General features: G+C 38.2%; 1 protein-coding gene across 1 annotated transcript in view; it reads right to left on the bottom strand.

Annotated features, from left to right (window-relative positions):
* Window positions 1-908: 908 nt before the first annotated feature.
* baiap2l1a (BAR/IMD domain containing adaptor protein 2 like 1a) overlaps window positions 909-16,662 on the bottom strand; it is a 30,095-nt gene continuing 14,341 nt past the window's right edge. Inside the window, exons 5-14 of the mRNA XM_074664090.1 lie at window positions 16,266-16,337; window positions 15,829-15,963; window positions 12,554-12,706; window positions 12,322-12,465; window positions 11,493-11,610; window positions 10,199-10,412; window positions 5,851-5,910; window positions 5,615-5,753; window positions 2,642-2,682; window positions 909-2,542 (exon numbers count right to left, since the gene is read on the bottom strand). Of these exons, the coding sequence (XP_074520191.1) occupies window positions 2,470-2,542; window positions 2,642-2,682; window positions 5,615-5,753; window positions 5,851-5,910; window positions 10,199-10,412; window positions 11,493-11,610; window positions 12,322-12,465; window positions 12,554-12,706; window positions 15,829-15,963; window positions 16,266-16,337 (1,149 nt within the window). The 3' untranslated portion in view covers window positions 909-2,469. The remainder of the gene's footprint in view (window positions 2,543-2,641; window positions 2,683-5,614; window positions 5,754-5,850; window positions 5,911-10,198; window positions 10,413-11,492; window positions 11,611-12,321; window positions 12,466-12,553; window positions 12,707-15,828; window positions 15,964-16,265; window positions 16,338-16,662) is intronic.

Here is a 16,662-nt window from a genome sequence, read left to right as displayed (position 1 = left end):
CCATTGGCTGGTTCCGCAGCAGCAGGTGTTTATAGCGTTTGGCCTCCAACAGAGGGCGCAGTTGACCAACGTTTATTAACACGAAACTGAAAGTGGGTATTAGGTTTTTTTTTTTTGTCTGTTTTTGTTTTTTTTTTTTTTTTTTTTTTTTTTTTTTATCAAATCACTCAGTTAATACAAAGAGAGATCAGTTTCGAAATGTCAACAATCGTACAAGAGGTACGGACATACAAAATACAATAAAAAGAAATATATATATATATATATATATATATATATATATATATATATATATATATATATATATATATATATATATATATACAAAAAAACAGAAATAAATGAAATAGAATAAAATAATGGATAGCCGAAAAACAGTTCTGTTTGTTTTGAAATGGCTAGGAGTTGTCCATGAGTCTTGCCTGTCCTACCATGTTGAGGAGCTTCATAGCAGTCCCTTTTTTCAGAAAGTGGGTATTAGTAAACAGGCTGTATAGTATGATAAATAATAAGTAAAAGTGGAACTTAAAGGTCATGTCAGGGCTCTATTGGCGATACTGAAATAGTCTCACTTTTATATATTTTTCTGTTCATCAACCACGGTTCAAAATAAGATTATCTGCGCTAAAATTATTTATTTATATTATTTTCACTTACAGTTGGAAACACATGGTCCCTTTTTATCGACTCTGATTGGTTATTTTTTGCACCTCTATATGTATGATTTGCTGACCACATACCCCAAACTAGTCGCTACTTGATATTTCATAAATTAACTTTATGACTTAAAAAATGGTAACATCATCTACAAGTAAAAGAAAAAAAAAAACCAAAATGTATCATGCAAACTCATACTTCACTTTGTTTTATTGAGAAAAAGAGACTACACTGGTCAACACAGTGGCAGAGTACTCTGTAAAAAGCAGATTAACTATTTCTGTATGATGAGTTTAATACATACTTAACATTAGTGGGTCTTTGAGGATCAATACACATTTCAATCTTTTCCTTATCAAACATTTATATTCTGTAAAGCAAAAAATATGGCAAAGAAAAAGTCCTTTTCCTCACAAAACAGATAATACTTAGGATTTCAAACAATGACCCACTTTATGCATACGCTGCAAATGGCTACCAATGGAATACATTTCTATTTTGCATAAAATGTCAGAGTCTACATGAAACAGTGAAACCATGAGGAGTGAAAATATTCCCTTCATCAAAAGGTCATTCTGCTCATTTCAAACACATACCAGCAGTCAAATCAGAAGCAGCAGAAGAGGGTTCATAAACACAGTGTCTCTCCTGTTCAAAAAGGGCACCATCACAGAATGGACTCCTGTATACACATCTTATTTAAATATCTTAAACAAATTTACTGTTTATATATATAAATAGCCTTCTCATTTTTAACAGTGACGCACTGTTTTGCCTTCACTCAAGTGACAAACCTTTCTTCCCAACACATCACTCCCTTCATTCTCACACTTTTTGTATACTGTTGCATCTTAAAAAGAAGCACAACAATTATTCATAAAAATAGAAAGAACATTTTTTTTCTTTTTTTTTGGCAAGTCAGGAAGACAGCCTGGGCGCTTGTCTTTTTCATCAGTATCATGTCACTATAAATTACATTCAAACACAGAAGCAAGTGCAGCTCACAAAGAAGCCTGAAAAGACTTTATGAGAGGGTCTGAACATTTTTTTCTGCCCATATTCTAAAAGAACAATTCACCCCAAATTGAAAATTCATGTCTGGTTAGCACGGGGTTTAAAAAAAGCATCAAGAATGCACGGAATCAAAGAATTAATCTCTTGTTTGGCTGTGACTCGCATATTGGCCCATTTAACATACTTCATCCCTCCCTGAATAAGCTCTCTGTATACTGTCATATTTTTTCCATAGCAGGGCCTATTATTAACGTTCAGGATTCTGGATTCCCACCTATATGACTTTACTGACCATGATGCTTCTGCTTATAAAAATTAACCATATTAACAACTTACACATTCAACGTTAAAATAACAGTATTAGTGTGTAAAACGCGCCAGTCTGGCATTTCAAACAGCCACCACTTTGTGTCAAAAGCCCTTCACTGCAGGAACACAACATGGCTTTTATTTGTCAAGGGGACACTAGAAGACTAACTTACTTTCAGCAGTTAAATAAGTCTAAATTTTCATTTTGGGGTGATTCATTATGCTTTAACACTTACTTCAACAAAAAAATCTTTGTCCTAGGATTTCTGTTTGTTCATATGATGATGAACTACTTCCCTGTTGTTACAGTAGTAAAACACTTGTGCAAAGAAGGAGTAGATCTCTGCAATGGAGCAGACTGGTACTGAGAGAGACTAGCATGCAGGCTGGTGAGATGTCAGGTTGGGGTGATATTTGTTGTGTCACAGGGGTTCAGTGTTTATGACTCCCATGAAGGCATGACAGCGGTGAAAATCCTTCCCCCATTTTTTAGATGGCTGGAGCCGATCTGTCATTCGTGACGGTGGGTCTCAGCTTGACTGTTGCGAACGGATTTCCTCCGCTGCAGATAGAAATGGGGAAAAAAATCATTGTCTGGTCAGTGAACAACCTTATAATAGAAAAGTTTGTGAGTTTGTGTTAGTTATGTTAGAACACTCACCCCAAGAAGGGAGCCTTGGCATTCCCATTGACTAGAGACACCTGTCACCAAAAACACAGAAGAAGAGACTCTTTATGCAACTGACAAGAAGAGGTGTTATTCAACAGACAACAACAGAATCACCATAAATCCACACCCTCCCTCCAGCTGTGAAGAAAGTCAGCATTACCAGACTGGTTTGATCAGATTTCCCATCAGCACATGTCTGCTCCCCCCTCCCTCCTTCCTAATCTGCGCTGCAGTTCAGCTTCAACCTCGAACCTCAGCCTGTCAGGAATCTAGACAATCTAGAAAGGCTGGTGAGAGGAACACTCCTCTTTTTCTCTCACCTGAGGATGACAATAATCTTATCGCCTTTACAGAGCCAAGTGGGCATGAGGATGATAAAGTTAAGAGCATAAACCTGGGTTATGGGCCCTGGGGGCCACTGCAACACATAGTTACTTTTATACTTCAGCAAAGACTGTCTGCAGGGTGTGTCATAGGGATTTAGCCTTTGAATAGTGGTTAAAAAAATTCTTTTGATTTTCTGAACAAATAAAATTTTGTATGTAAGATGAGATTGTAATCATTTGAATGTTTGAACGTTATGTGTGCGCGCCAAGATGGCAGATGGGGTAAGTTGTTAATCAACGTACTCTGCCCACAGTTATTCATGAAAGTAATACTGAAAAAAAGCAAATGCATTTATCTGAATACTGATATTTTAATCATAAAAAATCATCAGAAAATGTATACTTGAATGATGATATGGGCTCTACATTTTTTTATATTTTTGCCCCAGGCTGTGAACACGTTTAATTTTGTGGTTGAAATTCATACATGAACATGGGTGTAAATAGGATCTCATTGTCTTTTAAGATTATTCCGTTTTTTATATATACATTTATATACTTTTATATATTTTTTATTATAGTTTTTAAATGTACCAAATTCTATTTTGTTTGATTTTTTATTCTATTTTATTTGTATTTTTTTGCAATTTTCTACTTTTAGTTGTATTTTGTTGTCTTTCTATTTAATTTTGTGACCGAGTTTGTTTTGTTCGATTTGTCTTTTACTTTCTATTTTATCCGTAAAATTTGTTTTATTTTACTTTAATAAATCTAAGTTTATTCTTTCTTTTTTTCTCACATTTTAATGGATCCTATGTTTTAATTACAACTGAGTCTTTTTTATTTTCTAAAATTCTAGTTTTTTTAATGTAGTTTTTTTTGTACTCAACTTGCTTGTTTTTTTTTGTTTTCGTTTTAACCTTTTTCTATTATTTATCTGAGTGCATTATCAAACAAGGTGATCTTATCCTATCTCATTGCAGCCTTAAGTGGACAGTTAAAGATTTGCAGTTTACCTTGTTCTCTTTGGTGGGAAGGAGATAACTTTAGCTATGTATTACAGGGTGGCCCATGGGGGGATAATTCTGAATTTAATGGGGGCCCATACCACCCCTTGATACTTCTATTGATGTCCTGCTAACCAAATTGTTCACTAGAAGTCTAAGGGTCATTTCCACCAATAAACAAACCCATTAAACATCAAAAATATTGACTTAATTAAAAAAATTAAACATAAAATCTACTTAAGTTTGATCCATTACAGCCTGTCAAAAGCATGTGTTCACGCACAAAAAGTGAATTGAATGCTGCCTCAGAGGCAAAACTTAGAGAACAAACGTTCCAAAAGCACAAAAGACAAAGTCCACCTTCACCCTCAGTCACAAAAACAAACCTAAGAGCAGAGTCAGCTGTCCGCCTCCATTAAAAAATACACAAAGACTTTGTATTTGTAAGTGGAGTTGTTGAAGATTTTGTCCACGCTGGGCTGAGTCTACAACAACTTATTTCACCAGAATACCAGATGAGAAAAATAATCAGTTAAAAGCACAGAGGTTTTTATGGTCTGGTGCATTAAGGTGTATTCCTCATTGTGTTTTATTTCATGGTAAAACTCTGAGGCAGCAGATCCAGAGGACACTGGGTACAGACAGAGCAGGAGGAAGGTGATGAGGAGGGAGAAAAGAGCGTGCCCAGGCTTGCCTCCTGGCTGGGCAGCTACTAGTTCATTCTTAATCAGCTGACACGGTGCAGGAAATGAAACTGTTCCTGTCCCCTCTTGTCCTTTCTGTCTCCCTCTGTAACTCTCTCTTATCCCCCTCTCCCTCTATCATCCTGAACAAAACCTGTCCAGGAGCATTTTTCAGATAAATTATTTGACACTGGCTCGTGTATTTTATTCACTTCCCTGTTTAATATTTGTAAAGTGCTTCTGCACAACACAAATGTTTCCTTTCAAAGTGTAATCATTCAGATAGTTTTGGCATATTTCCTTGAACGAGGTAGAGGAATTAAGGTGTGCTGACTGTTTCAGGGCGTGGAGGTGCTGACGACGGGGTGATAAGACATGAATAGCCTGAATAAAAGCTCGCCACGTGTGACTTCATTTTGAGGTTTGGCTGTAGAGTTATACTGGACTTATCGCAATATTATTACAGGAAGTGTAAGATCTTTCCTGAAGCAAGTTATGGCCCAGTTCATCCTCCAGACATTCAGACAAAGAGGTGAGTGGCCTTAAGACACATCAGCACAGCATGCTGAAAGAGTGACAGGGTCTGTCCCTGGGGTTTTTACTCCATCAGACACAAACTAAAAACTCCTTAGGTAAAAACACTAATAAGCTAAAAGCTTTGCTTTCATTTTGATGCTATGCAGCTCTTTAAGCAGCTGACACTTCACCTTTTCTCTTTAATTTTCCCATTAACTGTTCACTTTTGTTTAAGAAAAAAGTATCCTGAAAGCTTCTCATCACAGCAAACAGATTTGTCTCGAGATGTGAACATGAGATACTGACATTAGCAAAGATGATATTTCAGTTATTGTGAGTATGTTAGTGGACCAAACCCTGATATTAATCCTCAACAACCATGGAAATAAAAAAGCTCTGCTTTAGTTGATACAGTCTTTGTATGTTACTGACCATATTCTGTGGCGATGGCGATGACGAAACCATTGAGTTGTCGTCGCTGTAGTCTGGCGGTGGCAGCAGCACGGGCTCATCCTCCTCTTGCTCCGGCAGACTGACCTCGCTCAGGCTACGCACTGGTGTGCCCAGATCACTGTAAACACACACAACATAAAACATAAGCTTCTAAATATCATCACCAAAACAAAAACATATTGATTACTGTCTGAACATGTGTGATGCTAGCTCACCTGTTGGATATCGCTGGCTCAGAGTAAGGTCTGCAGTAAGATGAGGGAAACCAGCCCCGCCTGATAAGAAGGAGAAACACATAAAGAAACAGTTTTATAAACCAGTTCACAATCCTCTGGTTAATTGAATCCCCCAATAGCCATAATGTTGCTGTGAAAACTTAAGGTGTTATTCTGATGTTAGCAGCTTCCAACCTGTTCACTATACATTATCTCTTGCACAAACAAATAATTTTACTCTTTTTAATTTCTTTATTGCCCCTTGTTTAAGACTAGATACCGTGATAAGATAGATACCAAGCTTACTTTTAAATGCTAAATATGAAGCTAGCAGCTTTTGCTTGAGCTATGTTCTGCCATGGATGCTAGCATTAGCCTCATATTTAAGCACAGATGAAAGGGGTTATGAATTTTTTTGTTCATTCACCAAAATCTTTAATGTAATTCTGGTAACACAGAACACTTGAGAGTACAGATGGGTACTGAATTAGGTACTTTTATAGGGACCGACTGAATTTTGTCAAAAGTACCGGGTACCGATTGTTTAGTTACCTAAATGCAACATTGTGACTGTGAGTAAGTAGAAGAGTAGGAGGTTTTCCATGCTGGACATAAACACAGCACTGCAAGGTAATATACTGAAGAATAAATATGTTAAACTGATTTTTTTTATACTTTAATATTAAACAAATTGATAGTGTTTACAATTGAAATACAATACAATACAATTGTGGAAATTGGCACTGTTGAGTACCGGTACCAATTGCCAGGTACCGGGCATCGGTACAGTTTCATTTCAAATGTGAAAGGTACCCATGCCTACTTGAGAAAAAAAGAAAAATAACCTTTATAAAAGATCAGAAATAATCAGGAAATCTCACAAAAAGAAAACTTCAGGGACCTTTTTAAAGTCACTATATTTGCAGCCACCCTGCAGAGCCAACAGAAACTGGTATAACCCTTGCACGGAGCTCTTTATTGACAGTATTGATTGCTGTCCTGCACAGATACAGTAGAATGCACCTGTCATAATAGATTTCTGGATGATGTATATCGGTGTTTTGAGCATGGATGAGCTGTGGGATAATGGAATGATATATCATAAGATAAGTTATGCAAAAATGATTTATACTGCTATGAAAGTTGTTGATTTGTACTTAATAACACTGACACAGTCTACTGCTGCTACAAGGGGCTGTAAAGAGCTCTGTTTGGGTGCATAGTATTTCATCCCTGCTTCACATGGATACTTAAATCAAATGAACATATCAGATACAAGATATGTGACTTAGAAGTTGTCGTCAAGTCACGACAAGAAGAAGTATGGCTTATCAGACTGATGGACTGGATTTGTTGCTTGGAAACAGAAAGAAATGTGATTTATAGCAACATGTCCTCATCTTAGGAGCCGCCACCACCGCCTGCATTAAAAACCCTTTGATTCAAAAAAAGACACTTAATTACACAAAAACACACACAGGGAACAGATAAAGCTGGTGTTAATTTGTTTCTCGAAGTGGGGGCGTAAATATTTAGGCAGCAGTTCTGTAAACATGCTGTAATCCTCTCCGCCTGTGTTATGAGCTTTAATTGATCTCGCTGAGAAATGAAGATTAATGTCATCACACAAACTCAGAGGAGAGTGTGGATTAGCTGCAGCTTCAGACAAAACTATTGTACTTCCCAGCTTGATCAGAACAAGGCGTAAAATCCAACAGGTGTGATGTTTGTAAGGATACATCTTAAGAGAACATTTTCCCTCTCTGTTGTCTGCAGGAGAAGTAAGGCACAACTGCTGAATGAAGATGAGATTTCCCTGTAGCTGCTTTTTCAGTTAATTTATTCCAGGCACTCTTCATCGTGTGGCACAGTGAAGAAAAAATGTTACTTTGATTGGAAAATAAAAAGACCAGATGTCTCTTGTTAGTGAGTGTGTGATACTGTGCACCTGCAGTTTGTTCATGCATGTGGTTGTTGTTGCAGGGTAGGGCGAGAGCTTTATGACTGTCGTGTTGAACATACCTCGCATGCTCAGTGTTTCTGAGCATGATGCATTAGCAGAGGCAAATATTCACAAACACGTTGCAGAAACTCGTAGCGCTAACCTGAGCTATGTGGAAAACGCCTGTGTGTCAGACCTGCTGCATATTTGTTGGAATGAAAGTAGCTTTCCTGTCGTGGGTGTGCCGGAGGTTGAATTCAGATCAGACTTAAATCCACAATGTGAGGGAGGGGAAGTCAAACTTTGAAAAGAAATCACTTTTAAAAGCTCTGTGAGACTTTAAAGAGAATAATCTGCAAAACACTTTTATGATCTTACAGTTCAAGGATAACTCTGCCATAAGTTTAGACTTTTATCGTTATGTCATCACACCCGAGACACTCTTAATTATAGGATTATGTTGTAGTTCTTTATGTCTTTCAGGAGCAGATCCAGACTGTTTTGACTGAGGTTGGTATGCAATGTGTGTGCACCCATGAATATTTACTAGGGTTGCAAAGGGGTGGAAAAATTTCTTGTAAATTTCAGGAAAATTTCCAGAAAATGTCCATGGGAATTTTAGCTCGAAAATACTGGAAATTTTCAGAGTTTTATTGCCCTCAGCTTTTCTAAATTTCTCTAAAAAATTGGTTGCTAAAAAGTTCTTTAATTTTTCATCTTTCATAGTTTTAATTGTTCTGTGAAAGAAACCGTTTTATGAATATGAAGGTGATGACCAGTCATAACGAGATACCAGCCATTAAAGACAATGAGGTTCAGCTCCTTGATGAGTAGAAATCATGGCCTGAAGAGAAGGTAAACTAAAGATTTTGACTTTTTTTGAGTGGAACTTTATTGGGGTGCTGAGGGGACTCGATGAATATTTCTGATAAGTGTCATTTATACATGTTGTATCAGGCATATCCGCATGTTTGCTTATGCCAGACATTTACGCCTACATTCAAAAAAGTGAGACTTGGTTTGGGAAAATTCCCCAAAATTCTGCAAAACATCAATTTATAATGACATTTAGAAATACAGCAGACATTTTGGTTTGTTGTAAGCAGAAATGTTTGCGTGCATGTAAATGCAGTGAATGCAAATAATAAATATTTCTACCCAAATTTCTCTTAATTTCTGTTAATTCAAAAAAAATCCCATGGAAAGTTTCCAACTTTGAAATGTGCAACCCTACTCCACATACCTCAATTTATAGGCCTATTTTTTTAAGAATAAAAAACAGATATGGATCAAAAGTTGTAGTCTAAAGAGCCAATAATATGAAGTACACTGGAGGAATGACATTTTTGTCCCTATTTGCTTCATTTGAATACAGCAGGCTGAACTAAACTGCAGCACAACCCAGACATGTTCTTACACAATACCCACCTCTGACAAGGAAAAAAGCCAATTAAAGTATAGAATTATGAGGCAGGAACTGGGATGGCTGAGCTGAAATTGAGCCTAGCACCTATTTTTTTTTTTAAATCTCTAAGTGTTTCTGAAGTCTAAATAGAAAAAGGAACAGAAAATCATTGACATTTACAATCTGTTAAAAACAAATTTAAGAACTTTTTCTTTTTTAATCTCAATCAATTCCCACACAGAAGCTTCAGTGCAATTACCTTTTTTTAACTGACTGAGTCCCTTGGAAATGAGTTGTGCACACAGTTTTTTGCAATATTTTTACTAAAGATATCATTTTTTAAAATCTTGAATCTTTATTCAATGTTTATTTATTCCTTCATGTCAGGACAGTTTTCAATAAAAGGCACACAATAAACTGGCTCCTGCTGGATTGCAGTATGACGGATTGTCTGGTGCATCCTGATATGCATCATAATGCCAGATTAGGTATGTAGCTTGAGCCATAAATACATATTTAATCTTTTAAAAGGGTAGAGAATTGACCAGGGAGTGTCATCTTAAGAAAGTCAGACAAAAACAGGAGTAAAGCCTTTTCACACTCGTTCAGCACATTAGGGAGACCGCAGTCCTCCTGTGTGTCTGCCTGGTGTAATGAAGAAACCTGCCACCCATTGAAAACATGGCTCATAGATGCATTTTTGTGGTTTCCAGGCAACTATGGAGCTCTGCAACCCAGAGGAATAAAACTTTTAAGTCCTTATAAGCACTTTTTTATGAGCGGGATCATTCCGGAGCAGATTTTAGTCTTTTAATAGGATTTGTTGACAACATGAAAAGCTTATAATCAGGAGACTTATCCTTTAAAACCAAGGAGATCTTGATATGAATAAAAAGTTGGGTTAAGTTTGACCCAGGAATGGAATCAACCAAGCAGAACGTATTTAGATTGAACGGGGAATAACCAAGTGAGGGGGATGGAGCTCAGGTGTGAGAACTTACTGCTGTGTCTTCTCCAGCTCTCCGTACAGCCAGCCGTCTTTCTCTTCCTGGATGAGCAGAGTGATAATGTCGCCGTCATCGAAGCTGAGGAGCGTGGGGTTGTTGCCTGCCGTGTGTGGAAAGATGGTCCGAACTCTGTGCCTCCTGCTCATGTTGAGACCGGATGACTGAGATGTGGACCGGGACAGACTGCCTTCACCGAGACTGCCCTGATCTGGAGGCAGCAGGGACCACAAAAACAGAGATCACTGTAACAGTTTAGAGCTAAATATATCATCATAAAACTAAAGATATTAAACTTCAGTTCAAATTTTCTTCACAAATGAAACATTACTGCAGGCTAGCCTGGCTGAGTTCAGCACATTAAATGACTCTTTCCAAGGGTTTGAAATGTGACTTCAAACACTTAAAGCTCCTGTGAGGAGTTTTTAGCTGGTTTTCAAAGGGATAGAAATAAACATAGATGTCTCTACATGACCTAGAAAAACAAATGAGACCTACAGCAGTGATTTTATATGACTCTGAACTCTGCCAGGTAGTAGGTGTCAGATACTAGCAGCACTAATAGCGATTAGATAAGACCTTTAATCTGTCCCACAAGGGGAAATTTACAGCATTACAGTGCATAACTGTCATAAATTACAGTAAAAATATAAGTTATTGCACAGAAATCTTATGTGATCTGGAAAGTTTGATTAATTTTATAGAAATATTTATCAACAATTACGTTTCTAAAATCCATTTCTTTATAATCCAACAAAATAACCAGGCAGCAGTGCTCTTATTTTGAAAAAAACTTGCAATAACAATATCAACCCCTCACAGCCTGAATTAATTAACAATTATAAATATTAAAAGAGTGTGTTTTTGCATTCTCACGGGCAATAAATTGAGCGGAGATTGTAAATTTACATATAGCACACATACTAGTCATAAATAAGTAGTATGATATATGTGAGATATAATCCGTTCACCCTCTGACCAATACATTGTGACATAGTGGATTTGATATGACCCTTGGTATGTGTAGAATATGAATCAGTAGGTAATAATGACATACAAAGGTCATCTCAGCTGCATAAAGACCTGACAGGGTATGTCACAAATTCACGACAGCAGGCATCAAGGGGCTAATAAGGTCTCAAACATATTCTATGATTAACAGCCTGTGATATAACTACTGAAACCCCATTAGGCTCCTCAGTACAGTTTAAATAAATTGCATCCTGTCGAGACAAACAATAAGAGGGTATTTGTGTCCAGTGTGCTTTTGAAGAAGAGTAGTGATCAGTACCTGAGTTGTGGTCAGAGGAGGAGGTGAGAGGAGATCTGGGCTCTTGGTTGAACATGTTGGCCAGTGGGCTAATTTTAAGTGGCGGTGCTGGAGGAGGAACCATCGACTCCATGTTGTTCTGAGGAGAAGGAACAATCAGTTTCTGTCCCAACAGTGAAATCATTGCAAACAGCTTGTCTTGAATGATAGAAAAGATCTGATTGAGGCACTGCATTTTCACTAGCTGAAGCACACTCTCTGGCTCAGTAGAAGAAAAACAGGCGAGGTGAGACTAACTAACTAAATAACCTCTTCAAACACCACAGGCTTGACCTGATATCTGATATATGAATTTGAACTATGTAAGAAGTGTTTTAGAAGTAGACGATATTCACACACTGCAAAAACTAAAATCTTATCAAGTGTTTTTGTCTTGTTTTCAGTAGAAAATTCCTTTTTAGACTCAATATGAGCCAAATTCACATGACCAATCCAGAAAAATGTCTTGTTTAAAGTTATTTAAGGACAAAAATGAGGTTTTAATTGCTCGTAACCAGTAAAAAAATCTGCCAATGGAACAAAAGAAAAGTTACTTGTATTGAGACATTATTCTAGTCTCAAGGACATTTTCAAGCAATTTTTTCTTGTTCCACTGGCAGATTTTTTTTACTGGTTACAAGCGATTCAAACCTCATTTTTGTACTCTGATAACTTGAAACAAGACATTTTTCTGGATTGATAAGTTGAAAGTGGCTCATATCGAGTATAATAGGATAATTTTTACTTAAAAAAAGACAAAAACACTTGATAAGATTTCAGTTTTTGGTAGTGCAGCCCGGCTGGTTCTCACCCTGTTGTAGCGTTCGACCAGCGGCGATTGTTCTGGAGTTGTGGACAGTTCCTCTATCATGCTCATCACTGTGTCCGGCACCTTTGTGATATCGCTGCACTTTTCCTGCCAGGTGGGCAGCTTCATAGACAGAGTCTCTTTGGCCTGGGAAAAAAAGAGCGATAATACACATGAAGGTTTCAGTACTGGAGAGATCTGACTTGGCAGGATAACCTCTTGGGTAAACGCTCACCTTCTCGTGGAAGTTGCTGAGTTGATAAGAGAACATGCAGTGTTTGTCGGCCAGAAAGCAGAAGCGTCTCTTTTCTTCCAGTAGAGCCTCCCTGCAGCCGTCGGAGATGAACTTCTGCATGTCCATCTGCCGTGATGAGATGGTCTCCATGTACTGCACAGAGGGTCACAGGAAAGTAGTGGGGAGGTCAGGGTACAGGGAAAGAAACAAGATGAATCCAATTTAGCAAAACAAGAGAAAAATGGTATCTGGGGGAAGACTTTTTGCAAGGTGAGTGTTTCATAGTTACCTGTGTCACACTATTGCTATAAAATAAAACACCTTCATACACCAGCTGTTTGTTTATTCCTTATACAATATTTCTTATTCTAATGTCTCCTTTCATCAGGCTGATGAAAGCTGTGGAAAACGCATTCCTCTTATTAGTATTCATAACACATAGAATCATATTCTTATGGACTGAGAATGTGTTTACTAACAGCAGTTTGACTACATGTTCTTTCCTGCAGCTACAGCTCTGCAGTGCAGGCTGTGACACACACACACACACGCTGTTCTGCAGAGCACCAGAGGAAAGTACCGCTGACCTGAGTGGGAAGCAGGTCGAGCTGGATTCAGACTTAATCATTACGTAGTGAAAACATAATGTTTTTATGCTCCGGTCAGATTCAGCCGCTGAGGTCTTAATGAGCGCTGTAATCAAAGTCTCTGCACTTAGGGATCAGTTAATGTGGCTCTCCTGCTGCTCGTGGATTGATTTTATAGCAAATTGGAGCGCTTCAAGAAACACTTTCATTGCAGAGATGTTGCAGATATTAAGAAAAGCGTGTGGACCGCTGCATCTGACACAAGGCATATCAAACTCTGCAAAAATGACTCTTCAACTACTGTAAACCCTGCGCCTTTTTTCTTCTACACTGACTCTGCTTATCTCTCCCATTTCCCCCAAGGTTGTCATGGTGACACTAAAGCAGCCTGTCTCCAAGGGCCCTGCAGAAAGACCTGACTCTTCTGTCTGGTCTCATTTTCTCCCTCTCACTCCTTCTCTCTCCGCGATAGCCTGCCAGACGCTGAATCAAGACTCCACATTTCTCATTTTTTCGCAGCAAACAATTGTTCAGGCTCAAAGCATGTGGGAGAGCTGACAGACCGGACTGTGTTCATCACTGGCAGTACGACATGTGACTATGAGAAAGCTGGGATGTCTCCTTTGTCATCAACAGGTGTCTTTTTTTCTTTTTTTCAAATTATCAAATACTGATCTCCTGGGAAAGGAGTTACAGCTGAGACAAAGAGCAGGATCCAGGTTTTAAACTTCTCCCATGATCAGACGACCTGATGTACAAGTGTTTTCTATGAGGTGTCTTTGATGCACATTTTATAAACCCAGATTAAAGGAACCAAATGCAACTGTCAGTTGACCAATTTGTTTGTTTGCTGATCTGAGCCAGTCACATTTTATTTGTTTTTGAATGTTTTCTGGAAAGGGAAATACAAATTATTTATTTTACAGAAAAAAAAGATAATTTAATGATGTGTAGCATTGTACTGCTAACATTAAAATTAAAGAGGGGGTATTGTGCTTTTTTTAAGGCTTTAAACTGTTTTATTCTTGAAGTAGCTTAACATGATTCACAGCTAGAGAAAAATAAAGGCTCTTTTTTCACATCACATTAGCCCCTGTCTGCATCGATTCATTTTAGATACTGTGTCTTTAAGGCTCCCTGCTCCACAAACCCCCTTCCCTCTGATTGGCCAGCGCTCTGGAGGCCTGCGGCAAAAAGCTTCAGGGAAACTCGTGACTCTAACGTGTCAAGAACAACTTGAGAGATCCTTGTGGGAAGACCTCGTTATTTCAGCAAGTCTCTTAGAGATCTGGCAAAGATCTTGTGAAGATCCCGTTCTGTTTAAAACAGACTGTCTTAAGCAGTTTACAGTCACAGTGAGAAATTTCTACAACATATACACATGTAGTGGTTTGAAAATTTGCCCATGTTTAGTGTAGACATACAGTATTGTTATTGTATATCCAAGTTTAAAATATGGGAAAGCACAATACCCCTCTTTAATGGTACTTCTACATTATCTACAGCACATGCAGCAGAGCCATACACATAACGGGAAAATTGGTGTGTAATCAACAGAAGCTCAACAGGTCATTTTACTAGCTGCAATACACAGCTCCTAATCAGTGAGCTTATCCCCTGTGAAATTCAAATGAGAATCAGTCTAAATGTATCCTACATCTAACAGGCTGTACTTTCTGGATCAGAGAACAGAAAACACCCGACATTATGCAACAATCAGGCTTTTCAAAGCATACACTTCAACCAATAAATTCAGGGTCATCGAACACCACAGAGCAAACATACCGAGGAGAGGCAGATTTCAACACTCACTATAATAGCTTCAAAGCTTTGTGTGTGTGTGAGCTCTGTTCACTCAGCAGTGATGTTTGTCTAAGCTCTGTCATCTCAGATATTTGAAATGCAAAAGATTTCCTCTGTAGTTTGTCTACATGTGCTCGTAAAACCAAAGAGCCAGCACCCTGTAAATACAAAGATCTCTTACTTGTGTTGGGAAACTGTTTTGGAAGTTTGGCTTGAAGTAGCTTGGACAATGACACCCTTGAATTAAATGACTACGCCTAAAAATTGAAGAACAACCATCCTCTGGCTTCTTAAGGACAAGCTACCACAGACATTTTTGGTTTCCATTAAAATAAAACATGAAGTGACTATTTGGTATGGATAAATCACATTTGCATTTGGTCAAATGGATCATGATTCACTAAGTGATGTAAAACAGTCCGTGTGCCTGTTTAAATGTGAGCATTCAAGCATCCATATTTGCACATTTGGGTGTGTACACCATCAAAAAGACACCTGACGTCTTTCTGCAAGTGGAGATGCTATTCTGATGCTTGTAAAAAAAAAAGGTTCTTGAAATCGTGGTTGGTTCAAAGAACTAGTATTTTAAGGTATGACATTTTTGAAAACACATCTATAATGACTGTCATCAATAACGCAGAGTTGTTACACAATTCTAAAGAACATGAAAACCTCCACGCCTCCTTTTACCCCTGCACACAGGTATGCAGTAATCATGACAACTATCTTGCCAAATCTCCACCCCAGTCATGTGAATTGTACACTTGTCATATTCCTATTCACAAGCATCCGAGCATAAACATGTAGCAACTGCGCCACGCTCGTACATTATGTTTTAAACAGAATCTGAAGACCAGGTTGCCGCCTGTTTGGGTTCAGTCTTACCTCGTTTTCTTTAATCTCGTACTTGGACGAGTGCTTCCCCTGGCTTTTCCTCCTGAGTTTCTTCAGGTCTGTCTGCGAGCGCTCCAGGGAGTCCAGCTTCAGCTTGTGCTCTGTCTGATAGCGCTTGAACGTAGCCTGTAGGAGACGTTTGAAAGGAGACGCATGAGAACTGGGGGAGATAGAAGGTTTTTTTTATTAGAGAAACATTCCTACAGTGTAAAACAGCTGAATTAATTCACCAGTTTAAACTGAAACTCCATGCACAGAGCTTGAGAACCAGATTTTGAAGTCCAACAAGTTAATCTGAGTTTTGCATTTTGGTATATAACTTCTGCAACTAGACATAAAAAATCCTGTATTTATTTGAGCTAAGAAAGTCGGGGATCAGGTGTTTCAAAGCAGGAGGAGGATATTTAATACTCTATGTTCACACTTACATTCATATACTTGACATCCATCTCTGTCTTCTTCTCGAGCTCGACAATCACCTCCCTGTGAAACCTCTTGAACTGCGGAGAGAGAAAACACACACACACACACACTTAAAGCCATTGCATCACACACCACCCTGAATGCATGCTGTTCCAAACTCGATGTACAGAGCGCTCACATGGCTCAATGGCAGCATTACGATAAGAGAGGAGTGACCTGGTGGAATGTATCATAATGGGTTTCTGAGAGGTTGTGATTCCACCCACCGGGGATAGCTTATCGGCCCGTTAAGGTTAAAGATTAACAACTTTCCTTGTGTAGATAAATTTCAATTAGCTCAGGGGAAGCTCACATAAATGGGAGGAAATGTATCCATCGTCTGTTTCTTGCATAATACTAAAC

Source organism: Halichoeres trimaculatus, unplaced genomic scaffold (genome assembly GCF_033239565.1).
Source record: "Halichoeres trimaculatus isolate MK-OKI-2021-1 unplaced genomic scaffold, fHalTri1.1 fHalTri1_scaffold_23, whole genome shotgun sequence".
Classification (NCBI taxonomy): domain Eukaryota; kingdom Metazoa; phylum Chordata; class Actinopteri; order Labriformes; family Labridae; genus Halichoeres; species Halichoeres trimaculatus.
The sequence above is the reverse complement of the archived record's forward strand: the minus strand, read 5'-3'. Positions and strand labels throughout refer to the sequence as shown.